Source organism: Dendrobates tinctorius, unplaced genomic scaffold (assembly GCF_039654945.1).
Source record: "Dendrobates tinctorius isolate UK_male_01 unplaced genomic scaffold, ASM3965494v1 ptg000042l, whole genome shotgun sequence".
Taxonomy (NCBI): domain Eukaryota; kingdom Metazoa; phylum Chordata; class Amphibia; order Anura; family Dendrobatidae; genus Dendrobates; species Dendrobates tinctorius.
This window is the reverse complement of record NW_027361710.1, coordinates 6,447,641-6,473,384: the sequence shown is the minus strand read 5'-3', so window position 1 is coordinate 6,473,384 and position 25,744 is coordinate 6,447,641. Positions and strand designations below refer to the sequence as shown.

Here is a 25,744-nt window from a genome sequence, read left to right as displayed (position 1 = left end):
ACGTACAGCCGTACAATTAAAAAATCATATTTTTCCACAAAAATGATCTTTTCACCCTCAATTTTTATTTTTCCAAGGGTAACAGGACCCCAAAAGTTACTGTGCAATTTGTCCTGAGTACGCTGATACCCCATATGTGGGAGTAAACCACTATTTGGGCGCATGGCAGAGCTCGTAAGGGAAGCAGCGCCATTTGACTTTTTTGGCTGGAATTGGGATTGGACGCCATGCCGTGTTTGGAAAGCCCCTGATGTGCCTAAACAGTGGAAACCCCCCACAAATGACACCATTTTGGAAACTAAACCCCCCAAGGAACTTATCTAGATGTGTGGTGAGCACTTTGAACCCCCTAGGGCTTCACAGAAGTTTATAACGCCCGGGCGTGAAAATAAAAAAATCATTTTTTCCACAAACATGATCTTTTAGTCCCCAATTTTCTTATTTTCCCAAGGGTAACAGGAGAAATTGGACCCCAAAAGTTGTTGTCCAATTTGTCCTGAGTATGCTGATACCCCATATGTGGGAGAAAACTACTGTATGGGCACATGTCGGGGCTCGGAAGGGAAGTAGTAACGTTTTGGAATGCAGACTTTGATGGAATGGTCTGCGGGTGTCATGTTGCCTTTGGAGAGCCCCTGATGTACCTAAACAGTGGAAACCCCCCATAAGTGACCCCATTTTGGAAACTAGACCCCCTAAGGAACTTATCTAGATGTGTGGTGAGCACTTTGAACCCCCCAGTGCTTCACAGAAGTTTATAACGCCCGGGCGAGAAAATAAAAAATCATATTTTTTTTCCACAAAAATAATATTTTTGCCCCCAATTTTTTATTTTCCTAAGGGTAACAGGAGAAATTGGACCGCAAAAGTTGTTTAGCAATTTGTCTTGAGTAGGCTGATACCCCATATGTGGGGGTAAAACACTGTTTGGGTGCATGGCAGAGCTTGGAAGGGAAGGAGCACCATTTGACTTTTTCAACGCAGAATTGGCTGGAATTGAGATCAGATGCCAAGTTGCGTTTGGAGAGCACCTGATATGCCCAAACAGTGGAAACCCCCCAATTCTAATTCCAACCCTAACCCCAACACACCCCTAACCCTAATCTCAGCCCTAACCCTAGCCCTAACCCTAGCCCTAACCATAGCCCTAACCCTAATGGGAAAATGGAAATAAATACATTTTTTTTAATTGTATTATTTTTCCCTAACTAAGAGGGTGATAATGGGGGGCTTGATTTACTATATATGGTGGGTTTTTATGTTTGGTGGCTGTCGCACGCTAAAAGACACGTTTTATTGTAAAAATAGTTTTTGCATCACCACATTTTGAGAGCTATAATTTTTCCATATTTTGACCCACCGAGTCATGTGAGGTCTTATTTTTTGTGGGACGAGTTGACGTTTTTACTGTTACCATTTTCGGGCACGTGACATTTTTTGATCGCTTTTTATTCAGATTTTTGGGACGCAGAATGAACAAAAACAGCATTTCAAGAATTTCTTTTGGGGGGTGCGTTTACATCCTTCCGCGTGCGGTAAAATTGATAAAGCAGATTTATTGTTCGGGTCAGTATGATCACAGCGATACCTCATTTATGTTGTTTTTTTATGTTTTGGCGCTTTTATGCACTGAAAACAATTTTATATAAAAAATAATTATTTTTTGCATCGCTTTATTCTGCGAGCTATAACTTTTTATTTTTTCGCTGATGACGCTGTGTGGCAGCTTGGCTTGTTTTTTGCGGGACAAGATGACGTTTTCAGCAGTACCATGATTATTTATATCTGTTTTTGATCACACTTTATTGCACTTTTTGTTCAGCAGTATGATAATAAAGCATTATTTTTTGCTTCGTTTTTTATTTTTTAATGGGTTCGCTAAAGGTGTTAACTAATGGGACAGTTTTATAGGGCGGGTCGTTACGGACGCGATGATATTAAGTATGTGTACTTTTATTGTTTGTTTTTTGTTTCCAAAAAATGAATTTATTAGGGAATATTTTTTTTTTTATATATTTAGCGATTATTTTTTTTATAAATTATTTTTACACACATATATTTTTTTAAACTTTATTACACTGCCCCGGGGGGGACATCACTGTCATGTAACAGATCGCTGATCTGTCACATCACAGATCTCTGTGACAGATCAGCGATCTGACACAGGCACTGCTGGAGGCTTCCTCATGCCGGCGCTTTGCAGACATGAGGAAGCCAGCTCCCTGCAGACCTCCAAAGGTGCCCGCCGCCATATTGGATCCGGGGACCTGCAGGGAGGGTGACCCCCGCAGCAGCGCTGCACATTGCGCTGCTGCAGGGGTCTCAGGGAAGCACGGAGGGAGTCCCCTCCCTGCCGATGCTTCCCTAAACCCCCGATACACTGCGATTGTGTTTGATCGCAGTGTGCCAGGGGTTAACGTGTCGGGGGGCGGTCCGTGACCACCCCTGACACATAGTGCCGGGTGTCAGCTGTGATAATCAGCTGACACCCGGCCGCGATCAGCGGCGCTCACCCCGTGAGCGCAGCTGATTGTGCTAGATGTACTATTCCATCCATGGCCATAGGGGCCCGGGTCCCATGGACGGGATAGTACGTCTCATGTCAGAAAGGGGTTAAATAGGGAATCCAGTTAGAGAATTTACCTCCTGTTTCTTCCGTAAAGTAAAAAAAATTTTCCGTTACTGGTTGTACCCCTCTTCACATAAGCTTTGGTGGTCTGTGATAATTGATGTTCACTGGAACGATATATATTTTTTGGACTGTTTCTATTCAATTGACCAGGTAGCTTATTTATTTAACATGCCTTTTTGATTGTTTGTGTTAGTATTCATCCTGAGAACAGTATTCAACAGGGTGAGTAGGGACAGCCACCGTGGAGCGGGGGCGCCATTTGCATCAGAAGAGGGTGTCAACCTCCGCTGTCAGGTAGGGGGCATTATAGGGCTTATTAGGGATATATAGGCTATCCATCCCCCTATCCTAGACTCTTTTCTCCAACACGTTGATTATGGTTGGAGTTTGATCAGCATTTAGTTGCTTGGTCTTTTTCTTCGGATGTTCTATGGTTTTATAATAACTAATAAAGTATATACATTTTAGAAAATTAGTTATTTGTTTAGGAGCCGTTACATAACTAACTTACTTTTGGACTTGTTTTTTGATTAATCTTAACAGTCACTGACACAGAAAGCGGCAGGCAGCGGTGAATATCTCAGGTGCCGGGTCCTGAGCAGGAGAGGTGAGTATGGCATTTTTTTTTTTTTTTTGCAGCAGCAGCAGCATATGGGGGCATAATATATGGAGCATCTTATGGAGGCAGCATATGGGGGCATATTCTATGGAGCAGCATATGGGGGCATAGTCTATGGGGCAGCATATGGGAGCATAATCTATGGAGCAGCATACGGGGGCATATTCTATGGAGCAGCATATGTGGGCATAGTCTACGGGGCAGCATATGGGGGCATATTCTATGGAGCAGCATATGGGGGTATATTCTATGGGGCAGCATATGGTGGCATATTCTATGGGGCAGCATATGGAGGCATAGTCTATGGGGCAGCATATGGAGGCATAGTCTATGGGGCAGCATATGGAGGCATAGTCTATGGGGCAGCATATGGAGGCATAGTCTATGGGGCAGCATATGGAGGCATAGCCTATGGGGCAGCATATGGAGGCATAGTCTATGGGGCAGCATATATAGGGCATAGTCTATGGGGCAGCATATGGAGGCATAGTCTATGGGGCAGCGTATGAGGGCATATTCTATGGAGCAGCATATGGGGGCAGCATATGGGGCATATTCTACGGAGCAGAATATGGGGCCATATTCTATGGGGGCATAATCTATGGAGCAGCATATGGGGGCATAATCTATGGAGCATTTTATGGGGGCAAAATCTATGGAGCATCTTATGGGGCATCTTATGGGGGATAATCTATGGAGCATCTTATGGGGGCATAATCTATGGAACATCTTATGGGGCCATAACCTTTATGGAGCATTAAATGGGGCATATTATTCCATGGAGCATCTTATGGGGCATTATTAACCTTTGTGTAGCATTATATGGGGTGTATTTTGTATGGAGCATCTTATGGGGCCCATCATGAACTGTATGGAGCATTATATGGGGCTCCTGATTCAATATGGATATTCAAAAACAATTAACCTACTGATGTTTCAATTAATTTTACTTTTATTAGTATCTATTTTTACTTTTGAAATTTACCAGTAGCTGCTGCATTTTCCATCCTAGGCTTATACGCGAGTCAATAAGTTTTCCCAGTTTTTTGTGGCAAAATTAGAGGGGTCGGCTTATACACAAGTATATACGGTATGACATCACATGATTGAAAAAAGACTAGCCGAATCCTTATAAGCTCTATGTAGAAAGAGGAGGTCAATTTTCTCTGCACAAGTTATGAGTCACTGCAATAGTCGATGGTGGGGGGAGGAGGGAGCAGGTGGGTCAGGAGTTGAAGAGGGGAATGATAAATGCAGGGAATAGTCTTGTTATTCTACATAGAGCAGAGAAAAGAAAAGAATTTGCTGGATAGAAAGGCAAAACGAGCAATAGTAACTACAGTGCCATATAATATGATGATTGCAATATAGTAAGAGGATAAAAAGTTTGATGGGAATGCTTCTTCAAATAACTAAACACAAAGCTGTTGGCTCTAATACAGCTTTAAGGTCAAGTTCCCATATGGTTCTATAGAACTAAATGCATTTCCTGTAGAGATGTGAGGTTCAGCAGATATGTCTAGACTCCTATTTTGTGGTTGAACTGCAGTCTGGCACTTGCCTACCATATCTTCTATGTTTAAAGCAAGATTTCAGGTGCACTTTGGTACTTGCCTGCCCATTTGTAAGAAAAAAAATGTATATGTCCCTTACAACGTAAAGGCTGCTGTATATCAATTCATTTTATGAATCTCTTTTGACATCTCATCTCATAAAGCTTTTGAGGCTCACATTTTCTACTAAAAATGAATTCCAATTGTTTGTTCATTAGGTTTAATAGGATAGCTAAGGTTTCTCTAGGGCTAGAAGCTCGTACACAAACCTTTTTTCCTTCTCCATAAATAAGTGGGAACTTCATGTCATCTTCTTCAATAGTTTTATAAGCCCTGTAAAGAAAAGAAGACATAACATTTCCTTCTCACATGATGTCTAACACTACCCAAACAACATGCTTCTTAGTTAGTTTGAGATCTCAGTTTACCTTGGATGCCTTTAAAAATGTTCATGTATGGCGGTATTGTGGTAATTAGCAGACTACATCCCATTTATAAGTAGACGGGTTGTAATAGCCTTTATGAATACTGGGATAAATTCAATGATTCATTTTCCTTTATGTTCTTTAATTATGTTTTTCAGCGCTTCAATGCTTTTCAGTTCTGCTTAAGTGCCACATATACACCTACTGTCTCATCACAGACTTGGACTACTAACCTGTGCGCCATACTTTGCACTTTATATGCTTATATGAACTTATCCTAAGAGTGATGGATAAGTGCTGGCAATGGTGGTGGGGATTCCTGGAGAAAAGTAGCTGAGTGGCAAAAAAAAAAAAAAAAGACTATTTCTCTCATAAGATATATTGCAAGGTTTATTATCCTTGCACGTTATAACATTTATTTTACGGAGAACTTTGTTTTCTGCTAAAAAAGAATAATATAATTACCGTATTTTTCGGTCCATAAGACACGCTTTTTTCACAAAACATTTTGAGTGAAAATGGTGGTGCGTCTTATGGTCGGAATATACTTACAAATCTGGTGGTGGAGGCAGTTCCGATGCAGCCCCCCTTCCCAGGCTGGTGCAGCTGTGCCGATGCTCTGTGGTGCTGCAGTTGCGTGGCTCTGTGGTGCAGCGGGCCTCCGCCAGCATTTAGTGAAAGCTTCGTTGCTGTGATGCGGTGGCCTCCAGGAATATGGCCGCTGGGGCGGCGCATGCTCAGATTCAGATCTCGTCCCGAGATTTCGTTGCCGAGATCTGAATCTGAGCATGCGCCACCCCCTGCGGCCATAGTCCCAGAGCCACCGCATCGCAGCAACAGAGCTGCGGGGCTTTGGCAAAATGCCGGCGGAGGCCCGCCATACAGCACAGAGCGACGCTGCCACTGTTCCTGCCCCAGCACAGAGCGGCGCTGCCACTGCCCCAGCACAGAGCACAGTCGTCTCAGCACAGAGCACATTCACCCCACAGAGCACCGCCTCAACACAGAGCCCTGCCACCGCACCAGCCTGGGAAGGGATTTCGTGAAGGCCACCTCACCAGCCTGGACCGTCGAACGACTCCTGTGACCACTCCTCCACCTAAGCCGATCCTTTCCCTGGTAAGCTGAATTCGGACTGTAAGACGGACCCCCATTTGACACATTTTTTCCCCTATTTTCTTTCTGAAAATGTGGGTGTGTCTTATGGTCTGGTGCGTCTTATAGTCTGAAAAATACGATTCTTTGGTTTATTAGATAACTGGCTATTGTCGATATAACCAAAACAGAGATTTAGAGAGGAATACAGCTGAAATGGGGAGATGCAAACTATCTGTAGAGGATCTTTGCTGGTAATAAGGTTTGTGATCACAGAAGCCTCAGCACTCGTTCAAACAATGTGTTGGGAAAAGCAGAAAGAGCAGGAGTAGCATGTGTAATACTATCTAATAGCCTTGTGGAGGCACAGTCCGGGGACCTCGCTGCTACTCTACTGTATCTGTAACATGTTAATAGCAAAAATCCCATATGAATAGCTGAAATGCCCAGGGATGATGTCAAAACCATTTGTTCACCCCAGACAACAGCCACATCTGCTCCAATAATCAATGAAACAGCGGAGAAGAAAAGGAGCGAAACGATGATTTGGGGGTACATTCATCTGTTTTATATTGACACCTCATCATGATCTTGTGCACTTTTTGTAACAAATTGAATAAATTATGATGCTTTTGCGATCATCGTTTCGCTCCTTTTCTTCTCTGCTGTTTCATATATCTGTAACATGGCAGACAATACAGTAGTAACTCCCTTGGGAAAAGGGGAAATCAGCGCAACTGCTCAGCTTTAATGGGCAATACTATGCTACATAGGAATGTAAGAGCACTCTGAAGTTTTTATTGCACACTGGAGGTGCACTTTAAGCAACACAAGTTTGTATCCTGACAGTAGGTGATATATGACCTTGTAAAATATCCCAATATGAAGCGTCATTCTGAAGCCTTAACTGAATGGCCATGGAATAACTCCATATTAAACTCTAGAACCATGGATTGAAGAAATCACTATGAACCAGTAATGATGTTAAAAGAAAATATCATGTTATTGTCTAGAAATATAGATGCTTTTAATAACATGAAGTACAGCATTAATCTTAATGGGTAATTCCATTTTATATTGATGATCAACAATATATTAGATTTGTGATGGTCTGGTGCCCTGCACCCCGTGTTGGTCTACGTGCCGGTAGTGGACAGATTTTAGCAGTTGTGGAACTGAACAGCATAGCTCTGTCAGCTGTGTAAAGGTAGATTTGTGGTATTCGCTATCAGCCACTATACAGCTGATGGTTGACGGAGCTGTGCTGTTCATCTCCAACGCTAAAGGCCCTGTCACACTAAGCGAGATCACTAGAACTGTGACGTTATAGTGATCTTACCAGCGAGATCGCTGTGTGTGACAGTGACCAGCAACCAGCCCCCCTGCCGGGTATCGCTGATCGTGCCCGAAATGTCTGGACATTTCTTTGGTCGCTCATGTCCCGCTGAGTCGCTTGTATCATCATGTTTGACACCTAGCCTAAGGACCTCGTTGCGATTCAGAAGCAAGACAAGGCGGGGATTACCTCGGCTCCGATTGGTGGTCACTACAGCGTCCTGATTGGCGGGCTTCCTTTTAAAAGAAGCTAACAAAGTAGTGCTTCAGTTCTTTGTTCCTGACCCGGGCTTACCATACGATAGGAGATGAAACCAAAGCCCTCCCTCAAGTAGAGCGAAATATACCCCAAAGATACATACCGTCAACACTGAATTGGCGTCTGGGTAAATCCATCTGGAATCACAGCCCGTGAACGCTATTTGGACAGCCGGTGTACGCTACTAGGGCAGGCGGTGAACGCAAATAGGACACCGATGACCATTACTCGGGTGTGCTAGCCAAAAGACGTGTTCGAGAACAATGAAATGGAGCGCTAGTACGTCACCTTCTTTTAAATGCACGGCCAATCAGGACGCGGTAGCGTCCACCATTCAGAGCTGAGAGGGCGTGAGAAAGGGAGCGCAATCCACGCCTGTGTAAGTACAGCGTCACACAGTACATCCCTCATCGAGGTGTGAATCGTCAATGGAACACGCAATGAGACAGGGTCCCAACGACCACCGACATCGTTACAAAGGTCGCTATGACACGCTAGATCGTTGCTCCGTCGTTGGGTAGATTGGACTGTCTGACATCTCAATAGCGACCACATAGCGATGCGGCAACGATCCCTGTCGTGTCGTATCGCTGTCAGGATCGTTATAGCGTCGCTAGGTGTGACGGGACCTTAATATCTGGCCACCATCAGCCCTGAGAACAGCTGATCGGTGGGGTTCCTGGGTAGGATATAGTTTTAGTTCCAATCGGCCTACTGATTTGTGACTACAGTTCCTATGCAGACCGATGTGTCTTTATGGTTACAAATCCATTTCTTAAGGGAATCTTTCACAAGGTTTTGATAAAATCACTGTTTTCTCAGTTGTCTGAATGCGGAGTATATAACCCACACCAATGACAGCTTTGACAGTTTTCTGCCTATGCAAGTGTACAATCAGTGATGAAGGGTGTGATCATACAGAGCTCATGAGTATGAATGGCAGCAGGTTTACAAGTTCGTTAATGATAATCTCTTGGTGATAAAACAGTGATTTTATGAAAAATACAGAGCAGCTAGTGACACATCACTGGAATCAGGGTCTCTGTCTCTACATTAAGCTGCTCTCAGATTAGGTGGCAAATTTCTTGTGACATATGCCTTTAAGTCTTTATTGTTTTGGCTGTGCTTTTATTTTACTGTAGTGTAATGACTCACAAGACAGTGAGGACCCCTGACGTGTGTTGCAAGCTTGCGTATTTTGGCCAAAATATTAACCAATACTTTAATATTATAATTTTTTTTGCACATTTTATCTTTGCAGGATGCAACCAGGTCCATCAAGGGTGACCTTGTAAACTAGGGGCTTGCACCTCTGTGATGCACTGGTACAGTGTCGGATGGCACACTTAATTGAATAGTAGGGGCGTGTAATAGGCTGGGCGCTGTGCTATACTGTATATGTGTGTGACTTGCATCCTATTGCATTCTTTATCTGTGTGTAATTCTAATACTGGGCCATCACGTCCTCCATAGATTGATAGGAAGAGAATGGTTGTTTCATCAGTATTTTGCACCTGTTACCTCCTTTAGTAAGGGGGTCTGCTGCATCCTGTTAATGCATTTTCTTTGTGACCTTGGCTGGTAACTTCCATTGCCTTTCTGCTTTGTCTATGACCTACATAATGTAGCATATGGGAAGGAGTAACACATGATTACAGGATTCAGTTTTTTTCATTAGATGTAATGGAGGTCAGGGAAATGAATTGAAAATAAATATATTCTTTAAATTCATTTGGGTTGTGAACAGTCCCTGCACAACCTTCAACAGACACCGGAGGTTGATTCCTGATTGTAGGAAGGTCATCCATACCATTACAGCACACAACAGTAACAGACACAAATGATGCCTTGCTTTGACTTATTTGATCCCCTTTTATTCCTCGTCCCCTTCTAGTCGTTGTGCCATTGTCGACACTCCGGGTGCTGAGTCCAATATCACATTTCCAAGATACATTAATTCGCTAACTCATGCCGCTTAATTACTCAATATCCTATCATCAAGCACAGGTTATATTACCAGCCTGTCATAGTGTGGTCACGATACAACATTCTTTTCTTCAGTTCTTTCTGCTGAATCCTTCGAGGAAACTCAAGGCAAGTAAACTCATTACCCAACAGTTCTGGCTTCAGAGACGCCTGAAAGATTATTCACAAAGAAAGAATAAATTGCTTGAACTTGATTTCTGATAAATTAGTAATTATTCATGAAAACCGTAAACTGATCGTGCAGTCTTGTATTATGATCCCTGCAGCAGATTGACTATAACATCCTGAAGAACTGTTGATGATTTGAAAATTCATACCATCCTCTGAAGGTCACTAGTAGGACTAGCCTTGCTACTTCCCGTTCGGTAGGTTGTCTCCCTGCGTGTTGAAGACCTTTACTGCTAGCATTGTAAAGGAGAGATCTTGGCACCTGCCAGCTTTATGAGACTTATCCCTGAGAAAAGGACATACTTTTCAAGACAATCCTGCAAACGTGTCCCAAAACAAGCATTTCAGGGACATTTCATGGGCAGTCCTTCTTGCAAGGCTTAAAAGGAACCTGTCAGGTGCCTTATGCTGCTGCCTGAACTACAGGTAATATAAATCAAAGACATGCTCCATCATTTCAAATATCTTCGTCCTACTTTGAAACAAACTGTTTCAGAAAAAACATAGTTGATAGCAGGAGCATGGAATGAGGTGACTGAGCAGGACTAGTCGTGGCTTGCCGTTGACTTCTCCATGCCTGACACTGCTAGACTGGAAAATTCTTTTCCTGTATGTGTATAAGGAGAGACCAGTCAATATAGCTGGGCAGGGTTTAGAGAAGCTGACAAGACTTTCCCCCATGACTAGTCTGTTTAGTTGCCTCATTTCTGACTCCTGCTTTCAACTATGTTTTTTCTGAAATGGTGCAGCATTTCATAGTAAAACAGATGTCTGCAATGATGTAGCCTGGCTCTGCATGATGCCGTCCAATATTTGTGGAATTATTTGATGGATTTTCTTTAAATATCTTGCTTTTGGGAAGTCAAGTATTTGAATGCATTGCAATGGAATTATCAAAGGAAAAGTGATGCAGTTCTCTCTAGCATCCCATGTGTCGCTGTTTCCGCTTTTTTCAGCAGGTCTCTATAAAATGAGAACTGATATCTTGATTTGATGCTCTGGGTGACACCACTATCTTATACATAAATAGAGACAACTTAATCTCATTTCTTAGCTAAAGTGCAGATTACCTTTTTAACAAATTATGTTGCCTTAACCTTTAAAAATAACAACATGCAAGTCACTACGCTGTCTAAATCTAACTATCTTGACTGCTTGATGTCAAGTGTAATCCATCTATAGCAGCAGAAACAATGCAATGGATAACAAGAAATGTGGGAAGCTTCTTCTTTCCTGTTTGTCAAAGTGCATAAAGACATAACACAGATTTAAGATTTCAGTTCAGGGAAGGAAACTCAATGGACAGGAGCAACACATTCTAGAAAATAGGAAAAGGTTCCAGCACCTATTGTAATGGCAGGATGCTGATAAAGAGGAATCGCCCACACAAAAATGGAATGGCAAGTTACAGAGCATGAGAATCAGGATAGCTGCCCAAAAGTAAGTATGGTTTAAACAAGTTCTTCTAAAACTTCCCCATTATGCTGTAAAAACCTCACATAACAGCAGTGAAAACGTGAGTGATGTTCATTTGTGACAGTGCTGGCAGGTAAAAGTTCATATGTGAACATAGTCTTAACAGGGCATGCTGGGAATCTGACCACAGGAACACTGTGAAAGTCACAAGTTCCTAAACCTGACTCAATATGAAACAGGCTCATATGACTATTTTCAGCATCTGACTTGTCGGGATGTTGTGGTTTTGTTTCAGAAATGCAGGAGTAGTGTTTGTAATAGTAAGAAGCACATTTTGCAATTTTTATTCTTGGAAATATCCTCATCGTTCCTGTCTCAAATACATCAGAAAATATAGACAGAGGAACAAAAAATGTGCACACGTATTAACTATTTATGTACAGGCCAGACGTCGATAGTGATATAAATATGACAAGTAAATGAGAGCATTGTGATCTTACTAGCAACTGGAGCCTCTGCCTTTCTGTTTCTGGAGTAAACTCATGTGACATCTCAATGGTTTTCCCCTGTCGGACGATTATGGCCCTGTAAATACATAGTAAAAATAAAAGAAAAGTAGGCACATCATATAGAGTTCAAACATGGCAGAGTGTTTGGCTGTGGATTCTGTAAAGAATCTGTCCAACATAATGACCATGTAATGGATTAAAAAAATAAGCAAAATGCCCAGAAATTCACTGATTTTTGTCTAGTATGCAAACTCTAAAACATCTGAGCCATAATATATACATATATAACAGTGATATAACAAACAGACGTACAATGATGAGAATTCATAATTGGGGATAATGACATCTAAGAAATTATTTTTCTATATTGCAGTGCTTGACTGGTGCTACCCCTAGTCTATTACTTACTACCCCCGCTATCTTCATCTTTTATCAGGGTCACTCTGGTCGATCTCCAGCAGTTTGTGACCTGCCTGATCGCTGCAGTGTTTGTTGGGTGATCTGAAAGTCACAACTCAATGCAAGTCTACAAGAGCTAGAACAGGACTCTCTTAGACTTGTATTGCGAGCTTGTGACCGTTACCTTTGATTTCTGCTCAATTAGTAGTTGCAGTCACAATATTAGCTCTGGACTGGAGTGGCACAGGGAAGAGCTGAGGACGTTGGGTGTTGCGTATAATAGTAGGGCGGGAAACTTAGATTAGTTGCACCACCCTAATGCTGAAATTAAAAAAAAAAAACACTGGCATGGTGCTTTCTGATCTTTTATTTAGATATTCTACGGTTAGTGAAGTACAAAAGTGATGACACTGTGTTTATCCTTAATTATGCCAGACGTATATTTAGTAGGCTCATGGACATGAGCTATTGTTCATAAGAGTCTAAATGTTGACTCCTGTAGGTTGAATTTATGTTTGCTGATTTGTTTAATGGCTGCTGATTACCTATTGTATTATTCTATCAGCCCCTACGTCTTATTGTTCTGCTATCCATGGGGACAAAGGTGCAGGTTTATTGAACAATCAATATTCGTTAATATGTTGATTACTCATTGTATCAGTCCATGCAGCTTGTTGTTCTGCAAACACTGAAGGACAGCCAGCGTCGGACTGGAACACCTTGGGCCCACCAGAGAAAATCATTCTTGGGGCCCACTATGTAGCTGCATAGTTAAATACCAGACCACCAATTGTGCGGTAAAACACGCTAATATCCGGGTATAATATAAGGTTGTACATGTCTTAATTATGTAGCAGGAGTTGGGGTAGCCCCCTCATAGAATATAAAGCAGCCCCCTCATAGAATATAATGTAGACCCCTCATAGAATATAATGCAGCCATCTCATAGAATATAATGCAGCCATCTCATAGAATATAATACTGCCCCCCTCATAGGGTATAATGCACCCCCTCATAGGGTATAATGCACCCCCTCATAGGGTATAATACTGCCCCCCTCATAGGGAATAATGCACCCCCTCATAGGGTATAATGCACCCCCTCATAGGGTATAATGCACCCCCTCATAGGGTATAATACTGCCCCCCTCATAGGGTATAATACTGCCCCCCTCATAGGGTATAATACTGTCCCCCTCATAGGGTATAATGTATCCCCCTCATAGGGTATAATGCTGCCCCCCTCATAGGGTATAATACTGCCCCCTCATAGGGAATAATGCACCCCCTCATAGGGTATAATGCTGCCCCCTCATAGGGTATAATACTGCCCCCCTCATAGGGAATAATGCACCCCGTCATAGGGAATAATGCTGCCCTCCTCATAGGGTATAATGCTGCCTCCTCATAGGGTATAATGCACCCCCTCATAGGGTATAATGCTGCCTCCTCATAGTGTATAATGCACCCTCTCATAGGGTATAATGCTGCCCCCTCATAGGGTATAATACTGCCCCCCTCATAGGGTATAATACTGCCCCCCTCATAGGGAATAATGCACCCCGTCATAGGGAATAATGCTGCCCTCCTCATAGGGTATAATGCTGCCCTCCTCATAGGGTATAATGCTGCCTCCTCATAGGGTATAATGCTGCCTTCTCATAGGGTATAATGCTGCCCTCCTCATAGGGTATAATGCTGCCCTCCTCATAGGGTATAATGCTGCCTCCTCTTAGGGTATAATGCTGCCTCCTCATAGGGTATAATGCTGCCTCCTCATAGGGTATAATGCACCCCCTCATAGGGAATAATGCTGCCCTCCTCATAGGGTATAATGCTGCCCCCTCATAGGGTATAATACTGCCCCCTCATAGGGTATAATGCTTCCCCCCTCATAGGGTATAATGTATCCCCCTCATAGGGTATAATGCTGCCCCCTCATAGGGTATAATGCTTCCCCCCTCATAGGGTATAATGCTGCCTCCTCATAGGGTATAATGCTGCCTCCTCATAGGGTATAATGCTGCCTCCTCATAGGGTATAATGTATCCCCCTCATAGGGTATAATGCACCCTCTCATAGGGTATAATGCTGCCCCCTCATAGGGTATAATACTGCCCCCCTCATAGGGTATAATACTGCCCCCCTCATAGGGAATAATGCACCCCGTCATAGGGAATAATGCTGCCCTCCTCATAGGGTATAATGCTGCCTCCTCATAGGGTATAATGCTGCCTCCTCATAGGGTATAATGCTGCCTCCTCATAGGGTATAATGCTGCCTCCTCATAGGGTATAATGCTGCCCTCCTCATAGGGTATAATGCTGCCCTCCTCATAGGGTATAATGCTGCCTCCTCATAGGGTATAATGCTGCCTCCTCATAGGGTATAATGCTGCCTCCTCATAGGGTATAATGCACCCCCTCATAGGGAATAATGCTGCCCTCCTCATAGGGTATAATGCTGCCCTCCTCATAGGGTATAATGCTGCCCCCTCATAGGGTATAATGCTGCCCCCTCATAGGGTATAATACTGCCCCCTCATAGGGTATAATGCTTCCCCCCTCATAGGGTATAATGTATCCCCCTCATAGGGTATAATGCTGCCCCCTCATAGGGTATAATGCTTCCCCCCTCATAGGGTATAATGCTGCCTCCTCATAGGGTATAATGCTGCCTCCTCATAGGGTATAATGCTGCCTCCTCATAGGGTATAATGTATCCCCCTCATAGGGTATAATGCTGCCCCCTCATAGGGTATAATGCTTCCCCCCTCATAGGGTATAATGCTGCCTCCTCATAGGGTATAATGCTGCCTCCACATAGGGTATAATGCTGCCTCCTCATAGGGTATAATGCTGCCTCCTCATAGGGTATAATGCTGCCCCCCTCATAGGGTATAATACTGCCCCCCTCATAGGGTATAATGCTGCCTCCTCATAGGGTATAATGCTGCCCCCTCATAGAGTATAATACTGCCCCCCTCATAGGGAATAATGCTATATAGATATATAGATATAGAGTTAGATAGATATAGATAGAAAGATAGATGTAGAAATAGATATAGAGATAGATAGTAGATAATGGATAGAAAGTAGATAATGGATAGATATAGATAGAAAGATTCATAGAGATAGATAGATATAGAAAGAAATATAGATAGATAGATCTATAGGTAGATAGATATAGAGATAGATAGAAAATAGATAATGGATAGATAGATAGATAGATAGATAGATAGATAGCTATAGATAGAAAGATATAGAGATAGATATATAGATAGAGATAGATAATAGATAGAGATAGATAATAGATAGAGATATACAGATATAATAATAATAATAATAATAATAATAATAATAATAATAATAATAATATAGACATATATAGATAGATATAGAGATAAATATATATATAGATAGATGGCTATAAATAAAAATAGATATAGAGATATATATAGAGATAGATAGATATAGAAATAATAGATATAGAGATAGATAGATATAGAGATAGATATAGAGACAGATAGATATAGAGATAGATATAGAGATAATAGCTAGATATAGAGATATGTATAGAGATAGATAGATATAGAGTTAGAAAGATAGATAGATATAGAGAGAGATATAGAGATAGATAGAGATAGATAGATGGATAGATAGATATAGATAATAGAGATAATAGATAGATATAATAGATATAGAGATAGATGGATCGATCAATAGATAGATAGATAAAGAGAGAGATAGAGATAGATAGATAATGAGTAGTGTTGAGCATTCCGATACCGCAAGTATCGGGTATCGGCCGATATTAGCGGTATCGGAATTCCGATACTTAGTTCCGATACTTTTGTCATATCGGATTCCGGGATCGGAATCGGAATAGGAAGTTCCCATCATGCTATGAGCCTGCTTGCTTTGATTAAGCCAATGGGAATCCTCCGAAGTGTGGGCACATCCTGTTAGGCATGTAGGCATGTTAACTATTGGCATGGCTGTGATTGGCTGCCGAAATGATGTCATGATGCACTATAAAAGCCACCGCAGCCGCCATTTCTGGTCACTCTGCTGTGAATTCAGTTAGGGACAGGCTGCTGTAGAAGACTGTGAGGGACAGTTAGAAATAGCGATTCCACCAAACATCTAGTGCTTTACCCAGGCTACATAAACCACCACTGTAGCCTTCTTTGCCCTAGCAGCAGTGTTCACAGCTGTCTGCAAGGGCTGTGTGAGTGCAGCTCACGCTGTGGAGTGGGTCCTGCAGCCACGTCAGGCTGTAGGCCACCCAGTGTGATCACTGCTGCCTCATACATCTTTTATTTTTTGAGCTGCATTTTTTACATAATTTCAATCTAGTGTGCTTCCATCTGTATCCATATACGTTGGTTGCAAACACTAGTAGTAGACAGCGGAGCCTTTCTGCAGCCTTTCAGTGCTAGTGTCCACTTTGCTGCACTGTTCACGGCTGTCTGAGAGGTCTCTGACTGTGTGTGAGTGCAGCTCACGCTGAGTAGTGTGTCCTGCAGCTACGTCTGGCTGTAGGACGCTCAGCGTGCGTCAGTGCCTCACACATATTTTTATTTGAGTGCAGCTCATTTTTTCTTCTATTAGTGTGCATCCATCCGTCTCCATCTACGGTGGTTGCAAACACTATATAGGAGTACACAGCGGAGCCTTTCTGCAGCCTGTCAGTGCCAGTGCCCACTTAGCTGCACTGTTGACGGCTGTCTGAGAGGTCTCTGACTGTGTGTGAGTGCAGCTCACGCTGAGTAGAGTGTCCTGCAGCTACGTCTGGTTGTAGGACGCTCAACGTGCGTCACTGCCTCACACATATTTGTCTTTGAGTGCAGCTCATTTTTTCTTCTCCTATTAGTGTGCATCCATCCGTATCCATCAACATTGGTTGGTTGCAAACACTATATAGGAGTAGATAGAGGAGCCTTTTTTTCTGGCTTGTGCCCTGCCGGCGCAGCCAGATTAGTATTACCCAATTTTTTTGGAGCCTCATCTTTTGCATTGTAGGTTACCTGCCTGCATTGTAATAGCTCCAAAAAGTTGGTGATACTATCAGTTTCAATTCTTTGTTCACATACTTTGAGTTTGTTTCCAACAAAGAAACCACAAAAAAAGTTCACCAAACACTACATTTGGAACTTGTGTAGGCCACATCAGCTCCTATTAAAGTCTAGTCCACACACACACACTTCATAAAATTAGTGTTTCTTGTACCTGTAACCAGCTGTTCAGGAATAAGCACACTAAGGCCCCCCTTTGTACTTTTTTGCCTATCTTAAGCAGTCTTGCAAGATGAAGAAGGCAGGGAGTAAGGCGCGGGGGCGTGGGCGTGGGCGTGGAGTTTCAGCAGGGAGAGGACGTGGGGATTCTGCAGGGAGAGGACGTGGGGATTCTACAGGTAGAGGACGTGGGGATTCTGGGCCTGCTGCGGGCACCAGTGGATCAGCATCCCCCAGTTTTAGCAGGCAACAGTCCTTTATGCGCAGCTTTGTAGGACCTCAACGTACCCCACTGCTGCGGGAGGAACAAATTGAAGCCGTTGTCGGATGGATGGCAGCTAACGCATCGACTTCAATTACTTCCGCATCCTCTCAGGGTCAGAGCACCGAAGAGCAACCATCTGTCTCTTCACCACCTGCCAAAGTGCCCAGGCAGTCAGAGAGACATGGACAGGAGCCATCACAGTCTCTACTTCTGTTCTCGGAATCTGTTGGCTTGGAAAGAGGGGGCCAGCCAAGCAGCATTCCTGAATGTGAAGAAGAGGGAGTATGCAGTGATGCGCAACTTCTTTGTCCCTCTGAATCTGAAGAGGCGAGTGGGCCAGTGCCTATGGTCAGCACACCTCAGTACGCATCAGATGATGACGAGACTCAGTTGCCACTTTCTGGTGCGTACGGTGCTGGCGAGACAACCCCGGAGAAGCAGCTGTTTGAAGAGGGGAGGGAAGATGATGAGGTCCTTGACCCATCATGGCGTGAGCAACAGGAAGGTGGTGGGAGCAGCTCGGAGGAAGAGATTCCCCTACCGGCCAAAACAGGAGGCAGAGGGAGGGGGAAGACTTGGTTGCCTGTACCCTCCACTTCGGCACCCGTTAGGAGCATTCCTCCTTCCAAAGGCAAACCGGGCGCTCACAAGAGTTGCAGTGCGTGGTCCTTTTTTGACACAGTTGCAGATGACATTTGCTTTGTCAAATGCAAGCTGTGTCATCAGAGAGTCAAAAGAGGGAGAAATGTCAGCAACCTCAATACCACAAATATGTGGAAACATGTGCGCACCAAGCACGAGTTGGAGTTGCAGAGACACCCTGAAGACGTAGGCCAACGTACAGCACCACCTACCACCTCTTCAGTTCGTGTTGGGCCCTCTTCCTCCAGCTCACACACTGCTGGTTCGGCTTCCTCACAGGATCGCCAAGGAAGAACCTCTGCCACTGTTGTCCGGAGACCCTGTCAGATTACACCCATAGCAGCACGTTCCCATCCATCACAGCCATTGGTAGCACAGGCATGGGATAAAAGGCGCCCTTACTCGGCAAACCATCCCCGAGCACAGTCTCTGAATGCTGGCATTGCCAAACTTCTGGCAGTTGAAATGCTGTCATTCAGGCTGGTGGACACTGACACCTTCCGGGACTTAATGGCATTGGCAGTCCCCCAATACAACGTGCCCAGCCGCTTTTATTTCAGCAGGCGAGCCGTCCCTGCCCTGCAGAAACATGTTGAGGGCAAAATAAAACATGCGCTACTAAACGCCGTTAGTAGCAAGGTCCACCTGACCACCGATGCGTGGACCAGTAACCATGGACAGGGACGATACCTTTCCCTCACTGCCCACTGGGTCAATGTTGTGGAGCCGGGTACGGATCTGGAGAGTGGCGCTGTACGTGTTCTTCCAATGCCACGGATTGCAGGACTCCAGTCTGTACACATAGACTCCTCCTCCTACTCAAGTTCCTCAGAAACAGCAGAGCAGGAGCCTGTTACGACCGATATGAGCACAGCCGTGGCCAAACGTCAACAGGCTGTACTCAAATTAATTTCTTTGGGGAATCGAAGCCACACAGCGCAGGAGCTCTGGAATGCTATCAAGCTGGAGAGCGATGTGTGGTTTGGGCCAGCGAATCTCCAGCCGGGCTTGGTAGTGTGTGACAATGGCCGAAATCTGGTGGCAGCTCTTGGCCTAGGCAACCTCACACACATCCCATGTCTGGCACATGTTCTTAACTTGGTCGTGCAGAGCTTTCTGAGGGACTATCCGGATCTTGCTGCACTGTTGCACAAGGTCCGCATAGAGTGCGCTCACTTGCGACGTTCCAGCACGGCAAGATCGCGCCTCGCTGCTCTGCAGCGACGATTTGGCCTTCCGGAACATCGCATCATATGTGACCTACCCACCCGGTGGAATTCAACGTTACATATGTTGGAGCGGTTGTGTGAGCAGCAGGCAGCAGTCATGGAGTACCAGCTGCATCAGGCGCAAACAAGTCGCACTGTGCGCCGTTCACACTTCAGCACCATTGAGTGGGCCTCTATGAAGGACATCTGCCTCGTTTTGCGTGCCTTCGATGAATCCACGCGGATGGCGAGTGCAGATGATGCACTAGTCAGCATGACTGTCCCCCTTATCTGCCTGCTTCAACAAACACTGCAAGCACTAAGGGATGAGGTTTCGGAAGAGGTGGAGGATGAGGAGTCCCAAATGCCATCTGCTTCTGGACAGTCTGCGCTACGTGTTTCCTCACAAAGGCCTAGGCAGGGGACACTTTGTGAGGAGGATGAGGAGGAGTCGATGGAGGAGGAAGACATCTCTCCAGAGGAGGGAGGTACACAAACCTCTACTCAGTATGTACAGCGAGGGTGGGGTGATGCAGAGCAGGCCGAGGTCACGCCTCAAACAGGGGACAGCGGTTCTTTGGCAGTTGGGAGTCTGCAGCACATGGTTGATTTCATGCTGCAGTGCCTGAGAAACGACCGCCGCATCGCCCACATTCTCGTCTCGGCTGATTATTGGGTGTACACCCTCCTAGATCCTCGCTACCGGGACAGCGTACAAAGGCTCATACCAACGTTGAACCGGGAGCGTAAAATGCGGGAGTACGAAGAGTCACTGGTGCAGTCCATAATGTTTTCCATTCCACCCGACAGCATTGTTGCTAGTGCTTTACAAAGCAGCTCTGTGCGTCGAGGCAGTGGAGGAAACTCTGCACAAAGAGGGACCAGAGGCAGTGCCGCAGCACAAGGCAAGACCACTATGGCCCAAATGTGGCAAAGTTTTGTGTGTCCACCACAATTGTCTACACCATCAGCGACGCCTCGAGTCAGCAGGAGGCAACGCTTCCGTCAGATGGTGTCAGACTACATGTCTTGCCCTGTCGCTGTACTCCCAGATGGCTCTTCCCCCTTCAAGTTTTGGGTCTCTAAGCTGGATACATGGCCAGAGCTTAGCCAGTATGCATTGGAGGTGCTGGCTTGCCCTGCTGCCAGTGTATTATCGGAACGTGTCTTTAGTGCCGCAGGTGGTGTACTAACAGACCGTCGCACGCGACTATCTTCCGATAATGTTGACCGGCTGACTTTTCTGAAAATGAACAAGGCCTGGATCTCCAAAGACTTTGCCATTCCTCTTACAGACTAAATTAGTGGTTGGCAACTGTATCCAGGTCTGCTGGTGTGTTCATTTTTCTACCACCTGAACTATAATCCCTGTGCTTCAACACAGCCAGTTGTCGCTCAGATGTGTCGTCTGCACAGAGAAACACACTAGCTCCTGTGTTAGTGGGGTTCAGTAATGCCAGCTGATCCCCTGCTGTGTGGACGGCAGAGTCACCAGCTCCATCAACATTCAAACCACTACTGATTTTTAACCGTGCCCAACTTAGGTCTCTGGCTCCACTGTCTCTACTATTTCCCCTGACCTCCAACCCCGCCATCTACATCTCTGAAGTGGCGTCAGCACAATCTACACTTGTTCCTGTGTTCCTGTGGCTCAGTCCCATCAGTTTATCCCCTGATGTGTGTCCGGCAAGGTCTCCTGCTCTGTCCACATTCCCATAACCAGTAGTGGGAATGAGGACAGAGCTGGCGAACTTGCCGGACAAACATCAGGGGATCAAATGACGGGACTGAGCACCAGTAACACAGGAACAAGTGTAGATTGTGCTGACGCCACTTCAGAGATGTAGCTGGCGGGGTTGGAGGCCAGGGTAAATAGTAGAGACAGTGGAGCCAGAGGCCTAAGTGGAGCATGGTTAGAATCAGTAGTAGTCCACAACCTCCATAAAAACCGCTGCCCATTGGCCTCTGCATGCGGCATGCGTAATCCTGGGCTCCAACAGCGTCAGTTGGTGTTCATAAGTGTCGTCTCCACAGAGCCAAACACATTCGTTCAAGTGTTAGTGGGGTTCAGCACTGCCAGCTGTTCCCCTGCTGTGGAGATGGCAAGTCTCCTGCTGCCTTCACCTGCCAAAATCCAGTAGGCCCCAGCCTGCTCCTCGCCTAATCCTGGGCTCCAACAGCGTCAGTTGGTGTTCAGAAGTGTCGTCTCCACAGAGCCAAACACATTCGTTCAAGTGTTAGTGGGGTTCAGCACTGCCAGCTGTTCCCCTGCTGTGGAGATGGCAAGTCTCCTGCTGCCTTCACCTGCCAAAATCCAGTAGGCCCCAGCCTGCTCCTCGCCTAATCCTGGGCTCCAACAGCGTCAGTTGGTGTTCAGAAGTGTCGTCTCCACAGAGCCAAACACATTCGTTCAAGTGTTAGTGGGGTTCAGCACTGCCAGCTGTTCCCCTGCTGTGGAGATGGCAAGTCTCCTGCTGCCTTCACCTGCCAAAATCCAGTAGGCCCCAGCCTGCTCCTCGCCTAATCCTGGGCTCCAACAGCGTCAGTTGGTGTTCAGAAGTGTCGTCTCCACAGAGCCAAACACATTCGTTCAAGTGTTAGTGGGGTTCAGCACTGCCAGCTGTTCCCCTGCTGTGGAGATGGCAAGTCTCCTGCTGCCTTCACCTGCCAAAATCCAGTAGGCCCCAGCCTGCTCCTCGCCTAATCCTGGGCTCCAACAGCGTCAGTTGGTGTTCAAAAGTGTCGTCTCCACAGAGCCAAACACATTCGTTCAAGTGTTAGTGGGTTTCAGCACTGCCAGCTGTTCCCCTGCTGTGGAGATGGCAAGTCTCCTGCTGCCTTCACCTGCCAAAATCCAGTAGGCTCCAGCCTGCTCCTCGCCTAATCCTGGGCTCCAACAGCGTCAGTTGGTGTTCAGAAGTGTCGTCTCCACAGAGCCAAACACATTCGTTCAAGTGTTAGTGGGGTTCATCATTGCCAGCTGATCCCCTGCTGTGGAGATGGCAGTCTCTCCTGCTGTCTCCGCATTACAAAGACAGTAGGCCTCTGCCTACACCCTCCTATTTCCTGGGCTTCAACACAGCCAGTTGTAGTTCGGAAGTGCCGTCCACACGGAAAGAGATACTTGCTCCCGTGTCTCAGTGGGGTTCAGTAATGTCAGCTGATCCCCTGCTGTGTGGATGGCAGTCTCTCCTGCTGTCACCTCATTCAAAATACAGTAGGCCTCTGCCTACACCCTCCTATTTCCTGGGCTTCAACACAGCCAGTTGTAGTTCGGAAGTGCCGTCCACACGGAAAGAGACACTTGCTCCCGTGTCTCAGTGGGGTTCAGTAACGTCAGCTGATCCCCTGCTTTGTGGATGGCAGTCTCTCCTGCTGTCTCCGCATTACAAAGACAGTAGGCCTCTGCCTACACACTCCTATTTCCTGGGCTTCAACACAGCCAGTTGTAGTTCGGAAGTGCCGTCCACACGGAAAGAGATACTTGCTCCCGTGTCTCAGTGGGGTTCAGTAATGTCAGCTGATCCCCTGCTGTGTGGATGGCAGTCTCTCCTGCTGTCACCTCATTCAAAATACAGTAGGCCTCTGCCTACACCCTCCTATTTCCTGGGCTTCAACACAGCCAGTTGTAGCTCGGAAGTGCCGTCCACACGGAAAGAGATACTTGCTCCCGTGTCTCAGTGGGGTTCAGTAATGTCAGCTGATCCCCTGCTGTGTGGATGGCAGTCTCTCCTGCTGTCACCTCATTCAAAATACAGTAGGCCTCTGCCTACACCCTCCTATTTCCTGGGCTTCAACACAGCCAGTTGTAGCTCGGAAGTGCCGTCCACACGGAAAGAGACACTTGCTCCCGTGTCTCAGTGGGGTTCAGTAACGTCAGCTGATCCCCTGCTTTGTGGATGGCAGTCTCTCCTGCTGTCTCCGCATTACAAAGACAGTAGGCCTCTGCCTACACCCTCCTATTTCCTGGGCTTCAACACAGCCACTTGTAGTTCGGAAGTGCCGTCCACACGGAAAGAGACACTTGCTCCCGTGTCTCAGTGGGGTTCAGTAACGTCAGATGATCCCCTGCTTTGTGGATGGCAGTCTCTCCTGCTGTCTCCGCATTACAAAGACAGTAGGCCTCTGCCTACACCCTCCTATTTCCTGGGCTTCAACACAGCCAGTTGTAGTTCGGAAGTGCCATCCACACGGAAAGAGATACTTGCTCCCGTGTCTCAGTGGGGTTCAGTAATGTCAGCTGATCCCCTGCTGTGTGGATGGCAGTCTCTCCTGCTGTCACCTCATTCAAAATACAGTAGGCCTCTGCCTACACCCTCCTATTTCCTGGGCTTCAACACAGCCAGTTGTAGCTCGGAAGTGCCGTCCACACGGAAAGAGATACTTGCTCCCGTGTCTCAGTGGGGTTCAGTAATGTCAGCTGATCCCCTGCTGTGTGGATGGCAGTCTCTCCTGCTGTCACCTCATTCAAAATACAGTAGGCCTCTGCCTACACCCTCCTATTTCCTGGGCTTCAACACAGCCAGTTGTAGCTCGGAAGTGCCGTCCACACGGAAAGAGACACTTGCTCCCGTGTCTCAGTGGGGTTCAGTAACGTCAGCTGATCCCCTGCTTTGTGGATGGCAGTCTCTCCTGCTGTCACCTCATTCAAAATACAGTAGGCCTCTGCCTACACCCTCCTATTTCCTGGGCTTCAACACAGCCAGTTGTAGCTCGGAAGTGCCGTCCACACGGAAAGAGACACTTGCTCCCGTGTCTCAGTGGGGTTCAGTAACGTCAGCTGATCCCCTGCTTTGTGGATGGCAGTCTCTCCTGCTGTCACCTCATTCAAAATACAGTAGGCCTCTGCCTACACCCTCCTATTTCCTGGGCTTCAACACAGCCAGTTGTAGTTCGGAAGTGCCATCCACACGGAAAGAGACACTTGCTCCCGTGTCTCAGTGGGGTTCAGTAACGTCAGCTGATCCCCTGCTTTGTGGATGGCAGTCTCTCCTGCTGTCACCTCATTCAAAATACAGTAGGCCTCTGCCTACACCCTCCTATTTCCTGGGCTTCAACACAGCCAGTTGTAGTTCGGAAGTGCCGTCCACACGGAAAGAGACACTTGCTCCCGTGTCTCAGTGGGGTTCAGTAACGTCAGCTGATCCCCTGCTGTGTGGATGGCAGTCTCTCCTGCTGTCACCTCATTCAAAATACAGTAGGCCTCTGCCTACACCCTCCTATTTCCTGGGCTTCAACACAGCCAGTTGTAGCTCGGAAGTGCCGTCCACACGGAAAGAGACACTTGCTCCCGTGTCTCAGTGGGGTTCAGTAACGTCAGCTGATCCCCTGCTGTGTAGATGGCAAAGTCTCCTGCTGCCTACACAGTCGTACCACTACTGATTTTTAACCGTGCTCCAATTAGGCCTGTGGCTCCACTGTCTCTCGTATTTCCCCTGTCCTCCAACCCTGCCAGTTACAGCTCCGAAGTGGCGTCTGCACAATCCACACTTGTTCCTGTGTTACAGGTGTTCAGTCCGGTCAGTTAATCCCCTGATGTGTGTCCGGCAATGTCGCCTGCTCTGTCCACATTCCCATTATGGGAATGTGGACAGAGCAGGCGACATTGCCGGACACACATCAGGGGATTAACTGCCCGGACTGAACACCTGTAACACAGGAACAAGTGTGGATTGTGCAGACGCCACTTCGGAGCTGTAACTGGCAGGGTTGGAGGACAGGGGAAATACGAAAATCAGTGAAGCCACAGGCCTAAGTGGAGCTTGGTTCAAATTAGTAGTCTACAACCGATCTTAAAATTTCTTCAATGCAGCCTCAGCCTGCTCCGTGCTTGTCCCTGGGCTTCAACACAGCCAGTTGTTGCTCGGAAGTGCCGTCTTCACAGAGTAAAACACTAGCTCCTGTGTTTGTGGGGTTCAGTAACGTCAGCTGTTCCCCTGCTGTTTTGATGGCAATCTGTCCTGCTGCCTCCCAATTGACAGCACATCAGGCCTCAGCC

General features: G+C 46.0%; 1 protein-coding gene across 1 annotated transcript in view; it reads right to left on the bottom strand.

Annotated features, from left to right (window-relative positions):
• The window catches only part of LOC141088893 (protein phosphatase 1H-like), a 104,294-nt gene that overhangs the window by 27,167 nt on the left and 51,383 nt on the right, over positions 1–25,744 (bottom strand). Inside the window, exons 5-7 of the mRNA XM_073575117.1 lie at positions 11,989–12,073; positions 9,936–10,054; positions 5,074–5,137 (exon numbers count right to left, since the gene is read on the bottom strand). Coding sequence (XP_073431218.1) covers positions 5,074–5,137; positions 9,936–10,054; positions 11,989–12,073 — 268 coding nt within the window. The remainder of the gene's footprint in view (positions 1–5,073; positions 5,138–9,935; positions 10,055–11,988; positions 12,074–25,744) is intronic.